General features: G+C 43.1%; 1 protein-coding gene across 1 annotated transcript; it reads right to left on the reverse strand.

Annotated features, from left to right (window-relative positions):
- Positions 1-2,270: 2,270 nt before the first annotated feature.
- npc1 (Niemann-Pick disease, type C1) lies at positions 2,271-24,830 on the reverse strand. Its single transcript, XM_080011027.1, has 25 exons — positions 24,696-24,830; positions 21,188-21,316; positions 20,926-21,032; positions 20,382-20,554; positions 19,877-20,044; positions 18,326-18,575; positions 17,011-17,093; positions 16,518-16,888; positions 15,667-15,893; positions 15,082-15,182; positions 12,478-12,580; positions 12,087-12,276; positions 11,479-11,661; positions 11,212-11,326; positions 10,646-10,773; positions 10,163-10,297; positions 9,978-10,067; positions 9,614-9,804; positions 8,975-9,090; positions 8,289-8,418; positions 7,817-8,002; positions 5,781-6,012; positions 5,087-5,200; positions 4,292-4,454; positions 2,271-3,671 (listed from the first exon to the last, which is right to left on the reverse strand). Exons 1-25 carry the CDS (start codon positions 24,771-24,773, stop codon positions 3,589-3,591), a joined length of 3,846 nt encoding a protein of 1,281 aa, XP_079867153.1. The 5' UTR covers positions 24,774-24,830; the 3' UTR covers positions 2,271-3,588.
- Positions 24,831-25,551: the final 721 nt, after the last annotated feature.

The following is a 25,551-nucleotide window of genomic DNA, read 5'->3' on the forward strand; positions in this document are numbered from 1 at the left end:
TAACGTTTGGCTGAGACGGCATTTTGCCCCCATCGCCCCCTGGCGATGCTGTGACTCAGGGCTTTTCTCCGGGTCAGAACGAGCATCATGGCGGCTTGTAAACAAACAAGGTGGTGTCATGTGGCGTGTCAAGGAGCGGAGGGCTTCCCCCGGGCCTGAAAACCGTTTCGCAGCAGAACCCGGAGGTGCTGGGGCCGGAGCATACAAATATGAGCGTGTGCGGGCCTGTCGTATCTGACGGGCGGTAACGCTCCCGCACAAAAGCAGAGTCTGGTCAGTGTTTTTTTTGGTGTGTTCGGGGGGGGGGGAGGGAACCTGCAGGTCGGAATCCAAAATCCGATCCCTGTGCCGTGTTTAGGGATGGCCATCCAATACCTTTTGTTCCACCCGAGCGTCTATTTTGGAGAAAACCGACCCCAAACGAAACAGAAAACCGGTGACGCAGGACAAATGCCCCGTAGACTTATTTATTGATGGATCTGAAAAAAGAAAAAAGAAAGAAAGAAACTCAACTTTTTGAGCAGAGGAGTGAAGTTTGGGTAGTGAAGTTTTATTTTTTTGTTTTGTTTTTTTCAAGAGGGTGAAATGTTAAAACGCACATATTTGCATTTTGATATGCGAGTCCATCCTGGTGTTTGGATACACCGCGTGGGATCACGTGCATTCACGTCAAAAAAAGGGGTTGAGCTCAGCTGTTCAACTTGTGACCTTGACGGATGTTTTTTTTTTTTCCCCCAAACGCCGAGGTCATCGCAGCCAGATGAGAACTCCATGTGATCGGAGTGCCGATCTCTATAAGGAAAAGTCAAATCGAGATCAAATTTGAGTCAAATTAATTCACCAACCCACGAAACTTAAAAAAAAAAGAAGTTTTTAACCATTCTTTCTTTTGAATTGCAATCAGTGTAAATACACTTATTAGAGCTGTGGCTTTTTATTTGTGTTTATAATTTGAATTAATATTATTAGGTAGAATGATCTATATATTAACGACAATGTTTGGTACATACATGTATGTATTTAAAGATATTCACATTATTTTAGATTTATAATATAGCCATGGAACTATCAAGGACTATTAATTATGCTTTACTATGGCTGGCCACATTTGTCACAGTCGATAATATAGCTAAACATACAGATCATGCATGTCAAGTGAGGCACGTCATTGGAAACACATGCCTATTGAGCAGCAACAACGCATAGAACATTATAGAAAATGACAATAACAAAAATCAAATCAATCAAATGCGCCGATCATCTCTTACAGGAGCACAATCAAGTCACATCATAAAAACAATACACTAGTTACCTTCACCTGCACAGTTGGTCAATTCCCAATAAACTGCTTACATTTGGTGAATACTATAATAACCTTAGTGCAAGGGTGAAGGGCCTGGTTATCTTATTTTGTAAATTGAGAATAAACTATTTTCTTAACACTATTTGCTCGACGCTACAATAACCTTAGTGCGGTGCAGGTCGAGCGGGGGTCTGGCTGGAGGTGAGTCCCTGCAGCTCTTACATAACAGGCCTCCCCCCCCCCCCTGTAGACACAGCACACCAGGCTTTGTGGGGGAAATTAATATTTTAATCTCTCATCCAGATTTAAAGCACGGCCCCGGTTTCCACAGAGCCGAACGGCTAAATAAGTAATGAGCTGCAGTTCTGTGTGACAGGGATGAACAGATGGAGAACGTGGGACCCACGCTGGGAGGAAATGCACAAGACAGGGTTTGTCATCAGGCTTGTGGTGGGGACGGGAGAGACACTTTACTGTACATAGCAGAAATTCTCAAATTAAGGATTTTTATTTTATTTTTTTTTCAACGCCTTGGAAAACTTTGTTGCCAGGATAATTGCGTTATCATAAGGGTGTATTTATTTGTGTCTATCCGGGCTCGGACAGTTCATTCACTCACAGCAGCAGCAGAACGACGCAGGGCTCCTCCAGGGGCCACGTCAGCGCCCGGCCACGCCCACTGCCTTCACGCGCTCCTGGTGCGGTGGCAGCTCCCCGGGTGGAATCTGGCGCCACCCGGTGGTCACTTTGTACAATCACACGCTTTAGAGCAGTTATCTGTTCAAATCTGTAAAGAAAGTCCTGTTAATAAAAAAAATGAAATCCTATATTTTAATCGCACGTGTATTTTGCCGACGATCTTATGGATTCCAGCTTCAGCTAAAGGATTCACCATCAATCAAATGAACAGGAATCGATATTTTGGAGAAAAACATTTTAAATGTGGGTCGTAAGCATAGTTAAAAACAGCAAGTTCCACACCACATATTTTCCATGAACAAATTTATTATAAATGTTAAAGTGGTTAAAAATGTAACTCCTTGGGCTTGGGTTTGACTTCTTTTTAGTTTTGTTTTTTTTGTTGTTTTTTTTTTTACAACTTTGTAATCAGAGTCAAACTTAGGATTCAAACATGCCAATGCACAGCATTGTTGACAAGCACATCGCAAATCATGCCCATTGGGTTTCTGAATTAACATTGCTCTCTTTAAAAATATATATATAGTAAAAACAAAACAGTTCTGCAACACGAGGAAAGCTGATATCAGCACATTAGTGTAACATACACAGTGGTACTAGTTCAGAATTAACAGTGAAGAGGGTACGAGGTTAGTGACTTCAACTGAGAGGAATGTATTTTCCTCTTGCTTCATTTGTGAGTCCCCCAGGAGGTTTTTTTTTTTTAAAGAATACCTAGTAAAAACACTAAAACTTAAAAATAAGAATAACTTAATCAAAAATGTCCAAGGAGGAGTTCAATTATGGACGATAATACAATGATCCATGAGAATTTCTTCCGAACTCCAATTTAAGATCTTCCAAGCGTGGAAAAGAAAAAACAAACAGTTTAAATTATTATCCATTTCCAAAACAAGGCATTCTGCTCAGTCACTGCAAAATATCACATTTACAACCCAAATGTGAATAGTATTGAGTACCGCAATTACAAACACTATATTATTAGCTCAATAACTTAGTGTGCAGCTTGGTGAGGTTCAAAATTGATCAGAATCACAAACCGTTTCAGAAAATGGCAAATTAAGCAAAGCTTTTCCAACACACATTCTATGATGTAAATACATATATATATTACAAACAGGCCAAAAAAATAAAAATAACATGGATACCCTTTTGACTTTCCTGCATGAAAACAGCCGCCAGCCTACGGAGCTGAGCGACTCAGTCCAGAATCTGTTCTCCGTGCGGGGTGGTTCTCCTACGTCCACACAAACCATTTGAACTTTTCCTGGCTTTGGTTTTTGTCCTTTTTTTGCCAGGTCGCCCTCGTGCGTCCGCCAGGTGAGGTGAGGTAAGGTGAGGTGGAGTCAAAGGACGAAGGGAAAAAAGGAAAGCAGATTATGGCTACAAGGCCTCTGGCACTGCCTCCGTCTGGTGCATTCCTGAGTTTACAACTGTGCATAGTCGCGGCCTGGCCGAGCGTGTCAGTAATCACAGAACGCGCCCGCACCCCCACCAAAAAAAAAAAAAAAAAAAAATAATCCACAGCCTATCCCGTAACAGCGGTCAGTTCACTGTTTGGTCGTCTCCGAACGACCGGCAGCTCACTAGTACTTGAGCAGACGCTCCCTCTCTGTGCCCACAAAGCGCTTGTTGGCTGCGAACACCTTGGCCTTGTTCGGCGAAGGACCTGAGGGAAAAGGGATTCACGGTCACTCACCATCAACAACAAACATATGATACATACACACATCACACAGACCCGGGAGGTTGAGGTGTACGACTGTGGTCGGGGTGAGTTTGTAGTTTTTAGCATTTTCACATCAACGGCTTCTCACAGCTGCACTCAGCGGGGGCTCGTTTGTCATTCGTAGAAATTCATCGCGTTGAATCTTTTTTTTTTTTTTTTTTTTTTTTCCTGCCTTTGTTTCACATAACTTCCAAATGTATTTACAATGACTTCACCGGGGCCTTCTTCTTGTGCATGTTGAAGCATCCCCACAAATAATATTTCACATTAAGAAGAGCACAGCGTGTTCAAGTAAAAAAAACAAAAACATTTTGAGGCGACCAGTCAGTCAGTAAAAGGCCAATGACCACCTGCAGCGCCGATTTAAAAAAACTCCAGATGTATTTAATTTACTCCTTTTCCTGCTGCTGCTCTGCTGTGGAGCAGATCGCTCCTGATAAAATCATCAAAATCAAAATCATTCCTACCCAAAAGCTACTGTGTGTGTGTGTGTGTGTGTGTGTGTGTGTGTGTGTGTGTGTGTGTGTGTGTGTGTGTGTGTGTGTGTGTCTCTCTCTGACCTATGTAGCTGAGCAGCACGGGGAGGAAGATGAGCCCGTGCGTGGCGCCCAGCAGCACGATGGCCAGGTACATGCGGAAGTAGAAGATCTGGAAAATCTGGGACTTGGACAGAGCCAGGATCAGGATGCCCCCAAACTTAGTCAGTGTGATTCCACTGAACACCTGCAAAAGGAAAATAATAATAATAATTATAATTATTATTATTGTTATTTTTGGCTCTGCCTAATGCAGTTACAGAATAATAATAATAACAACAATAATAATAATAATAACAATAATAATTAATATTATTCCTTAACTGTAACTGCATTAGGCAGAGCCAAAAATCATTGTGATTTGTTGCAAAGAAGAAGCATTTTGATATCTTATATTGACTTCAATTTACTACTTCTTCATACTTAATGAAAAAGTATATAGTAAAATACTAACACATGCTAGTAACACAGGCTTTTAATGTCTGAAATTCTCCTCTCTTTTTTCCCCATTTTCCTTTTGTCTTATATTTATATGTCTTATATTGTTTGTTATTCTTCTGCCACTTTTTCGTGTAATCTTGTTTTTATGCATTGTTGTATTATACTATGTGATTTATTTTATTATATATTATATTATATGTGAAGTGTCTCAGCAACCTGAAAAGCGCTGTACAAATGAAATGTATTCATTGATGCATTTCTCTCCCCAACATAAACATCCAGTTAGCTGATTCGTTTTAGTTTTTCTTTGGGGGGGTGGGGGAGATAGTATTTTAAACCGAGTTTCCAAAAACCAACAAAACGAGAGGCAGTACTTACCGAGCTGCCCATGTGGGCCAAGGCCTCCTCCGCCCGCTCCACCCGGCTGCCCTTCACGCTGACGGAAAAGGCCCGAACGATGTGACTGCAGAACTCCACCGAGATACCGCAGCTCTGGGAAACAGAACGGCAGGAGACGGAAGAGGACGTGGACAAAAGGCTCGGTTTGGTCATCTCAAAGGTTCATCTTTTCATTTTCACCTTGAAATTCCCTCAAATTCAGTTTTAGCCCGTGTTCCAGTCACATTCCACATCCCCCCCTGACTATTTTCCTGATGAGAGCTCTCCTTTTTTTTTTGGTCTTAATTGTCTCGTTTATTTGGAATTTCAAACAATATATGGAGAAACCCACCTAAGAATGTATAACGATAAATAAAGATTTATAGGAGCACTGGCCTCTGTTTGTGGACACCCTATGAAAAGGCAGATGCCATGGCTTTAACATGGAAGGTTTCTCGTCATATTGTTGGAATTTTTCCCAAAGACCTAAATAAAGATAAAACATTTACACTGGTACAGTCCTTAAAAAGCATTGTTATTGACTCATTTAAGTGATGAGAAAATCACTTAAAATGAAAATGAAATTGATCTTATCTGTTCACCGAGCACCTTCCCAAGCAGAAACACGTTCATGTTTGTTACACCTGTAATCACAGCACAACTCCCCCCGCGATGCGGCTGTAACGGCCCTCACCATGACCAGGTTGACCAGCGACACGGCGTTGAGGCTGATGCTCCACAGCCACATCACTCCGAACATGTTGACCAGGATCATGGCGATGGTGGCGCTGACCAGCACGGCCGCCCACAGGTCAAAGCCCAGCAGCACCGTGGTCACCAGGAAAATGGCCGCCAGCGACGCGCTCAGGTTTAGAGCCGTGTCGTAGGCAATGGTGAGGTACTGCTCGTAGAAGACGTAGAACACACTGCGGCGAGGGAGAAAGAAACATATCAGACCAACAGACCTGCCAACCCTGGGAAAATATTTTATGACTATGAGTTACTCCAGTTAAATGACTCCATCAGTTATTCACACCGTAGTGTGAATAACAAGGCCAATCACATCGTATGCAAGCTACTATATACAGTATACAAACTCATATCATTAGGATAAACACCTTGATATGCATCATCTTGTAAAGTTACCGAACATGTTTACCAACTAGAAACGCACCAATTGCAATTTTCTTTTAAACCTGACCTGCCGATTCTGATTTTCATTCAATTGTATGTTCATAATAAACATTGACTGTTAAATAACTTTTACATTGTCGTCCGATCATTTTGAGTTTATAGCCGTGATCGGAGAAAATACATTTTCTAATCATTTGGTCTCGTTGGGTATATCTGCTGTACGTCAATGACAAATACATCCCATGATCTGATCAGGCTCACGCGAATGGACAGCTGTACGTATGGACGACTGCTGCAATTTACAGTTACCACAATAATGAGATTGCTGATTTTGACACTGTGTTTCTTTTTTTTACCATTATTCGCTACGGAACAAAAAAAAAGTTTCCCTGAGTTCCAATAAATTAAAATACAACATGGAACGGTCACTAATTTACAATAAAATTGGACTTTCAATATAATTCAACCTGTAACTCTGGCTCAGTTTTAGTCAAACAAATAACTAACGTGGAAATGTCCAGTTCAAACTTCAAATGAAGTGCAAATATACCGTTATTATATTTGATCTGGTACTTGCACTCCAAAATAAATTGCAATCACTTAAAAATAAATAAATAAATAATAATAATTTTAAAAAGAAAAAAGGTTATAACAATAAATGACCAACTCTTCAATTCTCCTAAACCAAGTGAATCAAATGGAACGTCAAGAACTGAGTCTCAAAAAAGGAGTCGCGCTTTCCACCACGAGTGGAGCTCGGCTGTGACAGCGACTTATTTACACAGCAAAAGTGCATCTTAACTCTCCATGCGAACTCAACACAGAAAAATGATTGAGCCCTATGCCGTCCTTGACCTAATACTATATTCTGCCTCGCGGAGGTTTTCTTTGTGTAATTAAGGACAAGCAAATGTTTGAGGTCTGGCAAAACTGGCGACAAGCCAGAAATGTTGTCTCAACGTGTTCACGAACTCAACGACCTTCGCACTCCCTTGAACACACAGAAAAAGGGCAGGACCCCCCCACCCCCCCCCCCACCAAAAAAGGAAAGGGTTGAAGATTGGGGTTGTAATATTGAAAGCAACAAGCCTGACAGTTCTCTTATTTCCTTGTTCCATGTTATGTCGGCTTTTCTTTCAAGCTGTTACCGTCAAGCCATGTTCAGCTGCAACTTTGTGCTGTGAATAATATACCTGAGCAAGATGCTGTTTACAGCACGTACTTGTATTTCTAGGAATATATAAACTCTATTTGCAAATGTTCTAAGCTAGTAGTCCAAAAATAGTAAGTCCCAAAGTTATTTTACCTATCTTCTAACTCCAACATCATTTCCTGTCTCGTTGTAGAAGATTCTCTGTTTGAATAAAAACAAAGCTAACAGGCTCAAGAAGTCTTAACTCCAGAGCAAAATAACAACATTTTATTCCCTCTTTTAAAAAAAGAAAATGCAACAGTTGGACACCTTTTCACGGGACAGATTTATCGGAACGTGATACAATACAGTGAAGACAAACAGTTTGCGTGTGTGTGTGTGTGTGTGTGTGCCCGTGAAGTGTAGTAATTTAGTATGGCCATCTTTAAAAAAGGAAACCTGACCTGTAGGGGAAGACTTTGTGGCCGATGGACTGGGTGATGTTGTCGGACAGGGCGCGGGCCATCTTCAAGGCCTCTATGAAGTCTGGGGAGTCCTTGAGGATGGAGTGGTAGGTCATGAAGTAGGTGGCGCCCACACCTGTGTCATTGGGATAAAGGTCCACCGCTTGGCTGTAAGCCGCATGGCCGCTGAGACCCAAGACAGGGTTCGGCAAATGAGCATAAATGGGAGAGAGGACATTATGTATAGAATTAAAAAGGAACTACTGGAATGTGATGTTTTTTTTAGGACAGGGAAAAAAAAAACACATCATGGGATAAAGAAGTGAAAGTGAAATGATCAAATCCAGTCATCGCTAAGGTTATGAACTTGCATTATTAACCCTTTTAGCTAAAGTAGCTCTGAATGAAGCATGTTAAGTTTGGAAATATATATATATAAAAAATATATATATATAAAAAAAGCAAAAATTACCCTTTTCCACAGTTGATGTTGGGGTTGTCTGACAGGAACATGGGTAAGAAGTGCAAAAAGTCCTCCCCCACCGGCCTCTGCTTTCCACTGGGGGTCATGGGTCGACAGTGAACACAAGACGAATTCACCACTGAAAAACAACACATATTTCAGGTCAACTCACTTTTGGAAAAAGCAGTGGAAATCTGCCCCGTTGGTCAAACATCACACTTGTAATTTATGCGACTGAAAGGGTAAATATATCTTTAGCCTCGTAAAAATAAATCACTACAAATCACAGCAGTGATCATAAAAAAAAATAAAAAATAAAAAAAATAAAAATAAAAATCAACCTGAAAGCAGAAAGATAATCTGAGCTGCACTACACAGCTTCTGCATAAAAAAATAAAATTAAAAAAAGTCTGACAGATACAACTATTTGGAACTAATTATACCGCAAACACTGGAGCGGTTTCACTTTTCATCCAGTGTTACCAGATAGAACAAGGGTTTTCAGTGTTATGGAATGTTGCCTCTGGAGATTTAAAAGTTCAACCAGCACCGAACAGACACAGAAAGGTAACGATACGACTTCGGGTTGCGTTTGATAAAACTGAAGAGTGGTGCCATTCTGCTGCGGGGAGACGTGGCCGTGCGAGCGGGGGAATGCCTGCGGGTGTGTGTTGACACAGTGGGTAATGGTTTACCGGAGGCGTTGCAGAAGGCCCCGCTGCTGTTGTAAAAGCGGCAGCAGCTGGACTGCGGCTTCACCCAGTCGAAGTAGTCGTCTAGCCACGAGGACGGGGTGTAGGCCACGGTGGTGCTGGAAGGCAAATGAATGATGGGAATTTAACACGGTAAATGATATGGGAATCCATTAAACGCTGTGAAGTCAAGTCAAGGAACAAACAAACATTAGGAACACTCCACCTTACCACATCCATCAGCCTTCTGTCAGGCTACTAGTCTAACCCCAAAGTCAAACGATTATTTTTTCCTACATATAAACGGATTATTTGAACCAGTTTTGGAACCCAAATGAATATCAGGTATGACATTGATTAAGTGAATGCAAAAAACAAACAAAAAAATAATAATAAATAAAGTAAAATAAGATTAAAAATTTAAAAAAGAACAAGTGAAAGCAAAGTTAAAGGAACGCATGCATAGTATGACGTGACGACAGAATTTAAAGAGGTTTGTTGTTAAACCTCTTACTTAACGCTCTTTAAAATTCCCTTTGGACCATCAAGCTTTTAGAAGTCATTTCAATGTTTTGTTGCAGCTTAATTACGGCTTGGTGAGGGTATATCAGGTCTTTGTCATTTTTATCTATTTTTACTTACTACTGGCTGATGAGCGAGGCGGAATAGACCTGCTGGACCAGCGAGGTGTTGCTGCAGCCCACCCCTCCACACACAGCGTTCTGGCCCTCCAGGCTGCTGTAGTTCAGGCCGTCCTCCACCACAAAGTACACTGGAGGCCCCGTGTGCAGGAACATGCTGAGGTTCTTGAAGTATTGCAGCACGTACGAGTCCTGCACGCGCACGCGCACACACACACACACACACACACACACACACACACACACACACACACACACACACACACACACACACACACACACACACACACAATTGCTTCTTGCAAAATAAGCCAAGTCAAACTCTCCCGCTGCACTGAAACATTCAAATTCTGCAGCAGACTTACGTCGGGCATGGAGAGCTTCTGGTCCAGACCGATCTCTACTTTATTCACCACAGCGACACTGAAGGACAACATTCCCACAAACACTGCCACCTGAACACGGACGACGTGGGGAGAACTCAGTAACAGATTCACCTGATCATCCTGCACTTATCACTAGGTGTTTGCGTAGAGGGGACATGGCTTACCACGATAGGTCGCACCCACTCGCTGAGCACGAAGGGGGTGTAGACTTTCTTGAAAAAGCGGAAGAGGCAGCCTTCCGTGTTTTCACCCTGACCATCTGGCAGCCTCAGGCAGCAGATGATGTCCAGCTGATTCCTCTAGAACAAATAACGAATAACGGGACAGAAAAGTTCAGTCACTTAAAGAATATCTGCCTGGCTTCTTCGGGGTTCGCCCCTCTCTTTCTCTCATCATGTTTCAACCTGAAGGTCAAAACGCAGTAGTGTTCAAGTGAGGACTTCCTTTTTCTTGGTGGAATGTTAGTCTCGCCACCGGTTTCCTCGCCTAAACTCCAAACTATAATGTATTTTCCCTGCAGAGTTTTGGATTTATGGAGAAAATGCCCAAAAAGAAAAAAGAGGTACAACTGATAAATAAATTCTTCCATCTTGCCCTGTCGTCATCTACAGCATCCCACTCTGAGTTCCTACCAGTCAAAGTCTCACCTCCTGCCTTTTAGCGTCAAGCCCGAGCAAGCTGACAAAACAGCTGATCTGCAGCAGGAAGTCGATGAACACGGCGAGGCCGGCGAACAGAGAGAAGGTCCTCACCGCCGGCATGGTGGACAGGGCGCCTTAAGGAGATAAATGCACGGACTACTAACAAACAAGAATAAAGAGGGGAAAAGCTCTAACTTTAATTTTATATATATATATATATATATATATATATATATATATATATAAAAAGACGACTCCCACATTTCTTTCCCTGTAACTTCGATCTCCCGATAAACAGATAAATAGACAGATAGATACTGTAGATGGATAGATACTGTAGACAGACAGACAGACCGACAATCACGGTCAACCTTTTTGTTTTCCATTTCCATTTTTCTTCTTTAACTTTTTATTCCATTGCTTTATTACAGTATTATTGGCTTTTCTTTTGTGCTTTTAGAGAAAAAAAACGAAATACTACTGAAAGCGAATAAAGGAAATAAAAAAGCAGGTTGCAGTAGAGCAAGTTGTCCAGTTTGGGGGTAAATGGTTAGAAGAAGATGTGTTCTCACCTAGGAAGAAGGCTACAGTCTCAGAGAAGGAGGAGAGCAACATGCTGGGCGCTACGTCGCCAAGGATACGACCGATCTGCTGGTGGAGCTCCTCTTCATGCAGCCGCTCATCCCTCTGCACAGAGACGGGAGTCAGCCATGGTTTTCAAGAAAGGCTAGGATAGTTTTCTACAAGCTAAGGTAAGCATGTGCACACCAGGGCTCACATAGAAATGAATGGCAGCGGCATTGAAACAGATATAAGGTGGGGGGTGGGGGGGCCGGTACCTGCAGGGTCTGCACAATGATGAAGATGTTGTCCACACCCACAGCCAGCACCAGGAAGGGGATGACCTCAATGACGATGAGGGTCAGGGGGATGCCGGCGTAGCTGAAGATCCCCAGAGAGCAGGCCACCGAGCTCAGCACTATCAGGATGCCCGCGATGCCCAGGGAAATCTTAGAGTCCACCTGGAGGAGCCAGAGGAACACTCATGGATTGGGTCAAGGTGAATTAGATCGAGGGTAGAGCGTCTGCTCCTAAAGCTCTGTGCGCAACGCTGTCCAATCGTTTCTCTTCCTGGTAGCTCTCTGTCGTTCATACAGAGTGGGTATGGTACGGGAGGGGCCAAAGAATCATGAGTGGCTTTTCCACAGCAGGAACCTTTCCAGGAACCAAGGAACCAATTTAAGTTTTGCTCTCCTGATCTCCACGGTTACCAGGGTGTGGTGCGAGAGCGACAAAAACTATTTTAGGGACTACTGAGTTTCCCAGTTCAGAAGGTTCTGGGCCTAAATGGGTAGCTCTGCATATCAATAACTTTGCATGGAGATACATCCAAGACCTCTCTTATTGAGAGACTTAATCTCCATAACAGCTAAAGAGCGTCTCTCACCATCAGCCACCGGAGGCTTTGGATGTGGCCCAGAGCCAGGGAGATGTAGACGAACATAATGATGTAGCTGACCACGATGGTGGTGATATCGCTCTCGCTCTCCCGGTCAATCTCGTCCTTGATGCTCCTCTCCGCACTGAAGGCCACCGTCAGGTTGGGGTTGTTGTAGCCCTTCATGAAGCGAATAAATCTAATACAGACACATTAAAAATACCTTTAAAATAAATTGATGGGGAGGAAAAGAAAAGGTGCAACGAAGACGAGAAAGAGTGAATTAAACAAGAAAGTGTGTAAGAAAGTATGTACGGCCCTGTTGACAAAACTTTGAAGAACTCATTGGAGAAGTGCTTTCCGCTTCATGGTGGATTTGCGAGTCATAAATGTGTCTTACTCTTTCTCCCAGGCCTCAGCTTTGCCCCGCTTCACTGTGTCGTTCAGGTAGTTGACGACAGGAAACGTGATCACAAGAGCCGTGGCATTATTGTAGTTGGTGCCTGCCATGGGAAGGAAAAAAAACAAAACCATTTGCTTAGAAATTCGATCGGTCAAACAAAGGCTGTAACTGTGCTGATATTTAAAACATTTCAAATTAAATAAAGGAAACACACTTAAACTTAAATTAAATTGGATGTATACTTGGACTCCCAACAAGCCCACTCACCCACTGAGCAAATGCAAAATGAGATTTGGACACTTACATCTCAATTTGATAATATCATTCCTCAAAAGACACAACTCCTCGTGCAACGAACAAGAGCAAATTATTTTGAATTCAATGACAGATCAGGTAAATTTCTTGCCAATCAACTGAAACGCAATAGAGAAAAAACACCTATTACAGCCATCAAAGACCCACAGGGTAGGATAACATACACCCCACAAGACATCAATAACATATTCAGAGACTTTTAAAACAAGCTCACTCAGATAATGAATGAAATATCAAACATTAACTTATTCCTCAATGATATCGACCTCCCTTATCTATGCACAGAGCAGACTACCACATTAGATCAAGCCCTTACTCTAGAAGAACTCAGGAAAGCTCTCTTCTCTATGCCCTACAATAAATCACCTGGATCAGACCCAGTGGAATCCTATAAAGACTTCTGGCCACTTATATCCCCACTATTCATCAGGATGGTTACAGAGATTTAAGTCAACCTCCACCATGGCCCCAGGCATGAATACTGCTCTCATTTCAGTTTTGCTCAAACCCAATAAGGACCTCTGTTTGTATGCAGACGATATTTTGTTGTATTTAAGGAACCCAACATCATCCCTACCGGAAAATGTTCAATCTTATATCTACATTTTCAGCTATTTCAGACTATTCAATTATTCAATAAACTGGACTAAAACCACGGTCTTACCACTCAGTGGGGAAGATTGGAATGCTGTAACCTAGAAACCTCCCTTAACCATCACAACGGGCAACATTAGATACCTGGGTATTGATAACTTCACCATTACGTCAAAAATGTTTACCCTTAACTTTATTCCATTGCTCAAATCCATTGAAGAAGACCTCACTTGATGGAACAACCTATCCATATCACTAATTGGTAGGATAGCAGCAGTGAAAATGAATAAACTACCAAAAATAAACTATATATTTCCAATGACCCCAGTCCAACCAACAGTAAATTAGTTTAATACTCAAGACTCAATAATCAATAAATACTATCGAAAACACAAGAAACCGAGAATCAACCTAGCAACACTACGGTGGAGGCCTAGCAGCCCCGAACTTCAGATACTACTATCTAGCAAACCATCTCCAATTTATAATTAAATGCTTTCAACCAGAGGAACAATTGGGTCAGGAATGGTGAGACATTGAACAAACAGAATGTCAGGAGTTATCAATATCTGATCTCCCATTTCTTACTGAATCAATAAGGAAACATAATTGCTTTAAAAACGAATTAATCACAACGACTCTGTCAGACTGATGGGGATTCAACAAAATCAGTGTCAGTCACTCCATCTCCAAACAAATTCACTCCAATCTGGCATAACCCATATTTTCTGGTTAAAAACAGACCAATAATCTTCAGGTCTTGGAAAAGACAAGGAATTACTCATCTGGGACACATTTTGGAAAACAATTCGCTTATGTCCTTCCCAACCTGAACCCAAAGGCATAATATTGGTGGCCATAGCTTCCTTTAATTCCTTCAACTACAGCAGTCTCTAAAAGTTTGAATCAAACTGACGAACAGCCTCCTACATCCACCGCCGATGATTGAACATCTTACTCAAATCGGTCATTTAAAAAATCCCTTTTCCAGAATATACAAACTTTTATTGAAAACAGATGACACTTTACTTACTTCTTTACTAACCATGAAATGGGAAAGAGACCTTGCTATTTCCACCGATATCAAACTGTTATTTGCAACAACACCTTTTATATGACCCGCAATTCCAAAATGCAACTCATCCAATATAAGATTCTGCACAGAGCTCATATCCTAGCCATCCATAGTCATCCTTTATGTCGTCCACAGGACAAGAGTTATTGCAGCAGTCCTTGACGATTTAAGAATGAATAAAGAGTTGCATTGCAGGTTGAGAACATTAACTCCACTTGCAGACTAACTCTGTCCTAGATGGAAAAGCATACAAATACTCTGTGTTGTATGCTTAGCATGCTGACTGCACAGGCTAAATAAATAAATAAATACATAAATAATACAGTTGTTGCTTAGTTTTTATGTTGTTGAATGTTTTGCTGTTTTAATGGTATTAGTATGATAAAGAGGGAGCGAGCAATCTTTCTGGCCCTCTCCTGTGGCATCATCTCTGGAGACACACACAGATTGAATTGGGTGCTTCAGTGCGTTTATAAAAAGGAATTTACCGCAGTAGTTAAGAGTGCCAACTTGGCCATTACTGGTATTAAATGTCATAGAACAATGTTATGGTGGACATTAAATCTATGCTCCCCGTCTGAAATTTGGCCCTATATATGAAAGTTGTTCGAGCTCACCGTCGTAACCCCCAAGGGCCAGCCAGGGAAAGACAGGGCCCCCAAAGGTGCCCATGCAGGGATCGTGGAGGAGGGTGGTATCGTTGAGGGAAGCTGGGGCACTGAAGAGAGGAGAAAACAGAGAGAGAGAGAGAGAGAGAGAGAGAGAGAGAGAGAGAGAGAGAGAGAGAGAGAGAGAGAGAGAGAGAGAGAGAGAGAGAGAGAGAGAGAGAGAGAGAGAGAGAGAGAGAGAGAGAGAGAGAGAGAGAGAGAGAGAGAGAGAGAGAGAGAGAGAGAGAGAGAGAGAGAGAGAGAGAGAGCGGTTGAAGTCAAAGATCAGAGGCCTCAGCGATGTTCCAGTTTGTCACACAAACCATATCACTCACACAAAGGACCATTTTAACACACACAGGATGACAAATGAGGACCCGTGACTGCTATATCTGTACAGTCTGTACAGTGCTAGAACAGCACCTCACCTCTCACAAGAGTGTGTTTCTGTCCATGTTTAGAAATGGTAAAAATTAAGTATTTTGGACTGCAGCTACCTCAGCCCAACAAACATAACATTTTTTGTAAGCTTTTTGTAAGCTCTTCAATCATCACCTGACGCAGTAGAGGAAGTGGCTGTGGAAGTCGGCATAGACATAGAACTCGTCTCCGATGATATGGTCCAGCGTGGCATGGCTGTTCTGGAAGTATTCAAGGACACTGAGGATGGTGCAGTTGTTGTTGTAGGGGGCCAGTGGAGACAGGCAGATGTCCTTCAGAGTCACGCTCTGGCCTTCGTACGTGGCCACCAGGGCCTCGATGGAGAGCTGCAGATCCAACACCTGCAGGATAGGAAAATAATAATAAAAATAATAATAATAATAATAATAATAATAATAATGTAAAAAAAGAACCAATAACAGTAAACCACAAGACAGGCAGCTGCCCTTCCACTGAAAGGGACTTCCTTTGGAATGACAATAATCTCAACAAATAAACAAAAATAAAACCTCAACCTTTTATTTTATGGAGGGAGAAAGCCACATTGATGTTTTTTATATTTATGTTGGTATCTTTCTCTCTCCCTCAGTTCGATGAGCTTCATTAGCAGGTAAGGCTGGGTATAGCAATCAGATAAATTTGTGTTATCAGTCAAATGGGAAAACCTCTTTGGACAGTAAGACTTAATATCATGTAATTATGTTATTGTTCTAAGGATTTTTTTGCTTGGTAGGTAGATTTCTATTTTAGTTTACCTCATGATATTTAAATTAGCATTAACAGTATAAAAAAGTGGTCAATTTGTGTAACGAGCGAATTAAATTTTACTGATCGGTCCTTTAACATAGTATGTGGCATGCTGTGACTTACTGGACAGTCAGTTCACTTTATCCTTCAATAGGTTCAACCATAAAGAAAATCTCTGATCTCTCTCCATAAAAAGTTGGACACTCTCTCTATTTCACCTGGTGCAGGATGTCTATGTGCAGGATGGCTCCGAATGGGACGTCAGAGCCGCCGAAGTATGGCGAGTAGATGTACGTGTTGTTGATTGGGGTGGTGATGATGAGCTGCTCCGTGCGGAAGAAAGGTCCAAAATGGCTGTCGAAGTAGTCCTTTTCCTGGCGCGCCCGGCTAGTGGGTGCCGACCACAGGTCCACGGGATCGGTGGTGATGCGCATGTATACTAGGCCCGTCGAGCAGGCTGCCACCACGACGACTGTGCAGATGATCACCAGCAGGGGCTGCCGCACGCAGAAGGAACCCCAGGAGCTGAAGAGGAACCGCAGAGCGCTCTCGAAGCGCTCGCCCAGCGTCTCGCAGCACGAAGCGTCGACTGGAGAGAAAAGAGAAGAGGAGAATAATCACAGACGGGGAGAGAAAATTGGTTTGGATAATGTGCACATAGGAGGATTACAACAGCATTCAAAAAGGGTTATCTGTTGTGCTCTGCTGTACCTTGGTCAGGGTTGTCATTGTTCAGAGACCGTGGGTTGTTGCTGTCCAATATGGGACCGTACTCTGACATGATAGTCCTTTTTCTGTGCACATGTAACAAAATAAAAATATTAAGTACAGATAACATATGATACAAAACTTCTAAAGCTGAAAAAAATAGAATGGGATACTGTTTGCTTAAAGAGAGCCATTTAAACCTTTCAGGAATCAAATAGTTACATGCTACAAATATGTGGATATGGCGCTGACAGAATAACCCAGAAAGCTACAACCTCAGTTTGGAATTTAAAGTGGAAATCCATAAGCTGGTCATTGTTGGTTGGATTACACTACGATGCAGAATTCCACTCCAATTTTTTTTTATTATCATCATCATCATCATCATCATCATCATCATCATCATCATCAGCAAAGAGGGGGCGGAGGGCGCTGTTGAGAAACTACTCCGGATCTAACTTCCCCTCTACAGTCCCATACAGAAACTTTGAGGGGCAGGTGCTCAAAAAAGAGAGAAAAGGCACATTGACAACGAACTCCGGTTCTAGGCATTTTACCGCTCCGGTCAAATGAAGTAGCACAGCGGGTGCAGATCACTGGGAGGAAGAGAAGACGCTGTGATCTGCACTGCGCTATGCGCACAGCGCAGCTCCCCCCCCCACGCACCGCTCTATATGCAAATCTTGTGATTATAATATAGCAATATATAATATAATCTCACAGCAAAAGATTTCTATTTATTTTGTTTCCTAAGTTTCATACTTGTATGGAAAATGAAAAACGTAAACCTAACTCAGAGAATGGGAACAGAGTTTTTTTTGTTTCTCCTCCAGACAGAGGTGCGCGCCGGCTCCCATGCCTGTCTATTTATTTGACATCTATTTAATTTTGTTTGTTTCCCACATGCATAAGAGTTGTTTTTTTTTTAACACAACTGAGTTGAGGGAACCTCCAAGTCCTTACTCTGTACTTTTCCAAAAAAAACCTGTGCGTCCCCACTGTCTGGACGCACATCTCCCGGTTGCTTTCTGTTGCTATGGGGCTTAATTTAGTAAAATCTTGATGTTTTTGTGTAAAAACATGTATATTACATAAAAACTTTACTTGTAAAGAATAAATCCTGCACTCCTGGAACGGGGAGACTGCATTTGCTCCATAACATTACATTCTAGGTGCGCACTAGCCCCACCGCGCACAAGCGCATAGCCCCGGTAGAATAGTATACCGCCGATGACTGCCCCCAGCCGATCGGCAGTTGAAATTTTGCACGATAGCCCAAGCCTAACCGGAATACCACTTTTAATAAGAAGTCCTTCACCTGTAGAACCAAGCTCCCAGCACAGCTGCAATGAAGATGAGAAGGAAGGCCATGTAGGAGATCCACATAATCACGCTCATGGCATCAAAGCCCAGGAGGGTCCAGGGGGGAGGCAGCGGGGGAGGGACCGGCTTGGGTCCACAGGCTTCGGCGCAGTCCTGGCAGGAGCAGGCACCTGAGCCGTCATCGAGGGCCTCAGTGCAATCATATGTCTTGTTGTTCATGGGATCATACCCCGAGATTGGGGCATCTAGAACGACAAAATGGAAAAAGATAGCATTGTAACTTCATGGTAATCTGTTAATATACCATCTTTTTTCACTGGATCCCAGTGAAAAACAAGACAAGCAACATCCAACATTGGACCTGCCATCTGTGGGAATAATTTGCATCATCTCGTAAAGTTAACGAACATGTTTACCAACTAGAGATGCATCGATTGCAATTTTCTTGGATGATGCCCATTTCTGTTTTTTTTTTCAGTCTGACCTGCAGATGCCGATTTCCGATCTGCTATACGTTGACAAATACACCCCGTGATCTGATCACTCTCACGTTATTGTACAGCTGCACAGACGAACTACACTTCAATTTCACTGACCACAATCGTGAGATTGCTGATTGTGACATTGTTTATTATTGTTAATCAATCACTATGGAACAATAACAGAGCATGAAACTGTCAATGAGTTCCAAGAAGATGTTCAAATTTCAATCCAGTTCAAACTTCAAATAAGTCTCTTTCACTTTTAAGTGCAAGTATACGTTTATATTGTATTTATATGGTACTTTGCAAATAAACTGCAATCATTACAAAAAAATAAACAAATAAAATAAATGGCCGACTCTTTTCACTCTCGTTCACTGGAAGTCTCCCTTCGCTCACCGTGCATAAAACCAAGTGAATCAAATCGAACGACTGGCCAAGAAGAGTCAACTTTTCATCACGAGCGGAGCTCCGCTGTGACAGTGGTGGATACGCATTCTCAACCATGGTAGAATATTGTCAAGCGATATAGTAATAATTTATCTAATCTTCTTTGTTTACCTTGAAGTACCTCCAAACAGCCGACATTGTATTTATTTTACTCTCTTTTTTTTGAGCCTCAACTAAACATTTTCATTACATTACGTTTATATCGGGTTTGAGTATCGGAGCATTTTTACGAGTACAGTACACAAGCGGAGTATCGGGCTGTAAATTTGACCGGCACAGAATATGGTAAGATATCGGGCACTGATCGGCCGGTGAAAACAAACAATTCCGGTCATCGGCCGATCGATCGGTGCATCTCAGGTTTTATATGTTACCATTACGGTCACATTTTTGTGCTTGATTATTACTGCCCAACTTCCCATTTGACCTCATTAATGCAGCGTTACACCTCAGTGGATAATAATTGCGTAGTCGGTACACAAAATGCGTGCAGGGGTTGGCATGTCTGGTACTGCTAAGGATTCACTTATGAAATGTTTTATCTAAGATTTCAGAATATTTCAAACAATGGTAGCTATACCTCATTAGACTAAATATTGACAGAAAAGATGAACCTGAGAATACGGGGACGATGGGGAAGGGACTCTGGCCGTTGTTGATGTCAAACATGTACTGGATCCAGTTCGTAGCGTTGCAATCCTTTGCGTCTTTGCCGCACAGCAGAGACAGGGCCTTGACGTTGCTCGAGGGCGCCTGGACATCTTTGCAGGCGTTGTACATGGCTGTGAAAATTTCCAAGCAGCAATTGAACGGATTTACTTTCGCAGAATTATACATTGCCTCCCGGCTTCCTCCTCCTAGGCTGTTAGTAACTGATACATAGAAACAACAATGACCAGTAGTCACACAAAGCATTGCACAACCAGAGTGTGACTTTATGTTAAGTAGGGAACTGATGCAGATTAGTCAGCGGATTTCTTCGATGAATCGTTTTGAGTCTCTGACTATTGAGCATCGTGGTTGTTCTGAAACACACGGAGAGCAGAACAAAAAAAAAAGCACCGGAAAGTGGGAAATCTCAGTGTCAAATTACCACTGGAGATACTACCGCTATCTCACCGTTGGCAAACGTCTGTCCGATGTAGTACTGCACCTCCAGCACATTGGTATGGTTTGCTAGTTTGGGGTCCGGATCGGGGCCGATCTCGGTGGCGTTGATGAACTGGCTCTGGTGGGGGCTGCATGTTAGTTCGCAGAACAGGTTCATCAGGTTGAGGAAACAGGCGGGGCATCTGGAAACCGAGCATGACAAACAGGGTGAATAAAGTCAGTTTGCATATAAGAGCTACAAACGTTAATGTTTTGCTGTTGTAAAACAAAACCTAAAGAGGAAAACAATAGATCAGCAAAAAGCTGCATAGGGGAGCTCACATTACAGCCCAAGTGAATTAGGGGTAATTTGGATTATATGATTTTGTCTCTAACCTCTAGGGTTAACCATAGGGTTGCTTCTCAGCAAAATGTTATAAAACACACAACCAGCACTTTTAACCGTAACTATAGGAACTATTCCTAATGTGGAAGCCTTAAGTAGGAATATTCACTAGAACAGTGGAAGTGTGTCACATGCTGGCTGACTTAACGCTATGATCACAGTGCGTACCGTGAGAGGAACTGCAGGGGCAGCTGCAGACTTCCTTTGAGAGTGTGCAGCTGGTCAACGTCGCAACACAGGCTGCGGTTTCCATAGTCAAGTCCCGGGCACAACTCCTACATGAAAACCAAGAGCGGATGAAGTCACTGCCTTGCTTAAAATAATTCAATACGATTATACCTAACACTGCTACTTGGAAAAAGGGGTCAAGGTTGAGAATTAAACCATTTGATTCAAGCACTGACTAGGGAGAGCATCGGGAGACACGCACATTGAGAAGTTCCTCCCCCTCAACGGGCAGTGGGACGGGAGCTCCGGTGTATTCACAGTTGTATTTCTTTCCTGGAACCTTGACGGACTCTCCGCACTCTCCGTACCACACGCAGTGCTGGGCCTGAACCTGAGAGTAAGACAATAAGAAACATCACAGTCCAGTCCAGTCCTGTTTTCTCTCAGGTCATGTTCTCCCTTTAATTCTTTTGTTGCATGTATCATCACGTATTCTTTTATTTCCCCCCTGAATATTGAAGGTTTATAGTTAAAGTGAGTTGTGAAAGGAAAAAGACAACATACACTCTCAGACACCAAAGGTAATGAAACTACATCATCTGCAGCCAATTAAATCTTACAGAGATTTGAGCCAAGTCTACCATGACTATTTTAGAGGCCGGTGTTATGCTCTAGCACATGACCTGTGTATGTCTATTTAAAAGAAGGAACGAACTATCCTTCAGTTTAGGCCACAACCTTTTTACCTTGAGACTTGAGGCTTTTGAAGTTCTATTTTATATATTTTTTTTTTGTTAAACATCTGCTGTCAGCATGCTTGGCCAACAACACAAGAGTATTTGTTTGCCATTGCATCACGGACAGAGTTAGTCTGCAAGTGGAGTTCAACTTCTCAACCTGCAATGCAACTCTTTATTCATTCTTTAATCATCAAGAACTGCTGGAATAACTCTGTCCTGTGGACGACCTGTGAGATCACAGGGGCACAGTTTTTTTGTTACAAAAGACGGCCACCAATCCCCCCTCTTTGGAGAACAATCTTACCATGTTTTGATCTATAAACAATAGGGGTGTTACGATTCTTCAAATCCACGATTCGATTTGTCTTTCGGTTTTAAGGTCACGATTTGATTTTTCAATTTGTGTGTTTACTGTGCAACAAACTGGATTAATTTATATTGAACTTCATTGTTTTTTCTAGTATTCAAATTCTACTCGAATTTCGTTCCTACAGCCCTAGTGCCAGGTGTGAGGATGCAGTGTGCGTTGAGGGATGCAGTGCAGTGGACCCATCCGGAGCAGACGGCAGCTCTCCCAATTCAGAACCAAACTTCATGAAAGTTGGTTCGGAGCAGGGCGAGCCACAGTCAACATCCCCCAGCGCACACTGCATTTGTTTACCAGCAGATCTTGATTGATCTGAATTATGGGCCTCCAGGCACCGGAACGGGCCCCGCAGCCACCCCTGTGTCCCGGATCTGAATAGACATCACACAACCGCAGGAAAGCTCCGAGCACCCGGCCCTGCAGCCACAGAAGACCCCCCCAGCACCCAGAGAAACCCACGGAGTAACATCCACGCACGGCTCCGAAGAGCATAAACCAGTCCCAGAGAGAACAAGGACGAGGGCGAGGCCCGCCATACCACAACCAGCGAGATGCCCCACCCAGCCACAAGCCCCAAGAACTCATCCACGTTGTAGCCGAGTGTGCATTGTGCAGGATACCATTATATCAGCCCCCCCCCCACCCACACACACACACCAACATCCGCAGACAGTTCTATTTGAAGTTGTCGTTTTAGACATGTTTCATTTCCTATGGTACACTGGGACAGAGGCTTGCTTTCATGTGTGAAAATACAAATTTTGCTTCCGTTCCTATAGATCTGCTTTCTAGGCAACCTATACTAGATTGAGAGGTGACTCCAATAGTGTCTTACATGGTGATAAAGATAAACTTTTAAGGTTACAGCTAAAAGCACAGAAACACTTAACCTACTTCGCAATAAATCCAAGTTTGTTTGTTTTTCATTTTGAAACAGGTCAAAGTTTTAACTTACTCTAGATACAGTAACAATACTGTGCACCTCTCCTGAAGCTGCAATATCTACATTCACGAGTTACTATGCGTCTATTTCCAATTTTGCATGTGAAGTGTGTGGATAAGCGTGTGTGTGACCTATTGCGGTGGGACATGTTGGAGAACTGTGTTCACTCCGTTTTCTAAACATTTTATGACTAACACTGAATTCAGACACTGACCAAGTCTTTTCTTGTAACTGTGTGACTGGGTTCAAGGCCACCACCCAGGGACGTTTTCAAGCAGTAGTTTTTAGGATGACGACGAGGGCGACATGCTGCATGACAGCATAATGGGAATTGCTTAAAATCAGACTGCGAAACCCACAAACCCGAGCCTGCAAGGTTGAGTAAACAGCACACTAAACCTGCTGCACCACTCACCTCCCCCACTTTCTAGGATGCGGAGCCTCAGCTAATTCAATGGACAGAGGGTCAGTGATGTCTTTAAACATTGATATGAGCACCATATCAAGAGCAATGCCTCTTCTTATCAACACCATCGCAGTAATTTCTTGCCTTTGTTGTGTAGTTGTTGGCGTCAATAACCGATGACGCTAAAGTGATCAGTGTTTTTGCTTCCCTGATTATGTTCCAGGGAAGTTCTGTGTAGGATTAACAACCTCCCTGATGAAAGGATGGTGAACGATAGGGGCAGACAGTGTAGTTGCCAATATATTACGAGACGGGGTCAACTTAATCTAATCAAATTAGATTAAGTCGAAGTCAACCAGATCCGGCAATCCATTGAGTGGCCATATTCTGCCTTCATCCAGTTTATTTCGAAGTTTAGAGACTGTAGCCCACAGGTAGAAAGTACACTAAGAAAACAAAATTAAATGCTGTCATTAATGTCTACGTTCTGCTGGTTAGGCAATTTAAGTTAGATGTGCTGGGTTTTTTTAAGACAAAGTACCCCCTTTTAATGGCCAGACTTTAACAAATGTCTGGGACTATTTTTGAACGAATCATCTCTCCCCTATTTAATAAAGAATTGCAGCTAAGTCTTAGGGGTGTTATCCTATATTTGGATTCAGGGCAGGTTCTGTGAATGTTATCATAACAGCTTCCATCAGGTCAGATAGCAAGACAAGGGACAAGGAACTGTAATAAATATTAATAACCAGTACTTTTATTCCAAAGAACCTCGTAGAGGTGGTTTTCTCGCGTTTATCTCTACCGGTAATAATTGCGTATTAGGCTCAGCGAGTTACGAAGTGTTGACTCTGACTAAATTAAATACATAGATATGTCAGACAAAACGCTTATGTTGAAATAAGGACCGAATAAACTCAAACGTAAGACTATTGAATGACTTTTACGGCCTGGTTAAGACATTTTAAGCCCGTTCAGGACGTCACCGAGACACTCTTCCCGGCTCTGGCGGTTTTATCTGCGGGCGAGCTGGTCGACTGCCAGAGTAATGCCTCTGGTATGAAGCAACACCCAACTGACGCGTGTTTACGGGCCATTTCCCGAAGGACCGCGTTGGATTCGGTCGCGACATCCCCAGCGAATCCCCGCACACGAGCGACGGCCGGTCGGCGGCTGCTATGTTTACTCTAGCGGAAGCGAACGCCGAAGCTAAAGCCCCAGATACGGCGAAGCACCCCACACACTAGCGGCTCCCGTGGCCACAGCGGCGGGCCGGAGCGGACCCGTGTTTGACTCCACGCCGGCGCCACTCACCCATTGGTGCTGCATCTCAGTTAAAAACACGGCGATAAAAAGCAGGGACAGACGTCTCCTCTCCGCCGGGACTCCCATCCCCGCCCGTTAAAAGCGCCGAACAGTGCGGCGCCAACTTCACCGGTTTGTTTTTCGGCGTCGCCTTCGTGCGATGTCGGCCGTGGGCGGAGCCCCCTCGGCGCCAGCCAATCAGGGCGGGCGCTGCGGCAGGCTGGCGTGGGGCGAGCACGCGATCACGTGACCGCGGCTTTCCCGACCCGCCGCGTTCCCAGGACACTCGGAAATCCGTGCTTCCGCGGGCCTCGGATCGGTGCGGCCGTTTACCGAGCCGAATGTGTTCGGTTCGATCTGCTCGGGAAAGTATGGCATGCGTGTGAGTCGCGAGGGCCATACAGATCGTACGTCCGCGCCACCGAAAACTAGGGAGTTATTCAAATCGTATGCACCCTTCCGAATACGCGGACGAGGTTCCCCGAGTCCCGAACTGATCTGAATGCAGCAACTGGCCGAACAGCCTGTGTCAGCTTTATAGATTTTTTTTATTATATGTTTTTTCTTTTTAATATATTTTTTGGTTGTCTTACTGGCCTTCGAATCATAAGTTTTTTTTTTAAGTGCCAGTTAAAATGATAAGGAAATATAATCTGTATTCACACCCGAGGCCATGCCCCAACTATTTTACCTACTACTACGTTTAAAGTGGTAATCCGTGAGATCGCCTGTGTTGGGTGTATTGGACTACAAGTCCCAGAGTTCCAAATGAAACTGTGTCAGTGACTTCTTTTAAATCACTTCCCAAAACCCATTTTTATACATCTGCTTTTATGTGATGTGGCCCCCTTTCTTCATCTATTTT

This window comes from Zeus faber, assembly GCF_960531495.2.
Source record: "Zeus faber genome assembly, chromosome: 12".
Lineage (NCBI taxonomy): Eukaryota > Metazoa > Chordata > Actinopteri > Zeiformes > Zeidae > Zeus > Zeus faber.

Coding starts and splice junctions, on each gene's coding strand:
- npc1 (XM_080011027.1), bottom strand. CDS start 24,773: ATGGGAGTCCCGGCGGAGAGGAGACGTCTGTCCCTGCTTTTTATCGCC. Junction 20,555..20,925: donor CCCCTGCAGTTCCTCTCACG/GTACGCACTGTG, acceptor CTCGGTTTCCAG/ATGCCCCGCCTGTTTCCTCA. Junction 18,576..19,876: donor CATCGTCCCCGTATTCTCAG/GTTCATCTTTTC, acceptor TTGTCGTTCTAG/ATGCCCCAATCTCGGGGTAT.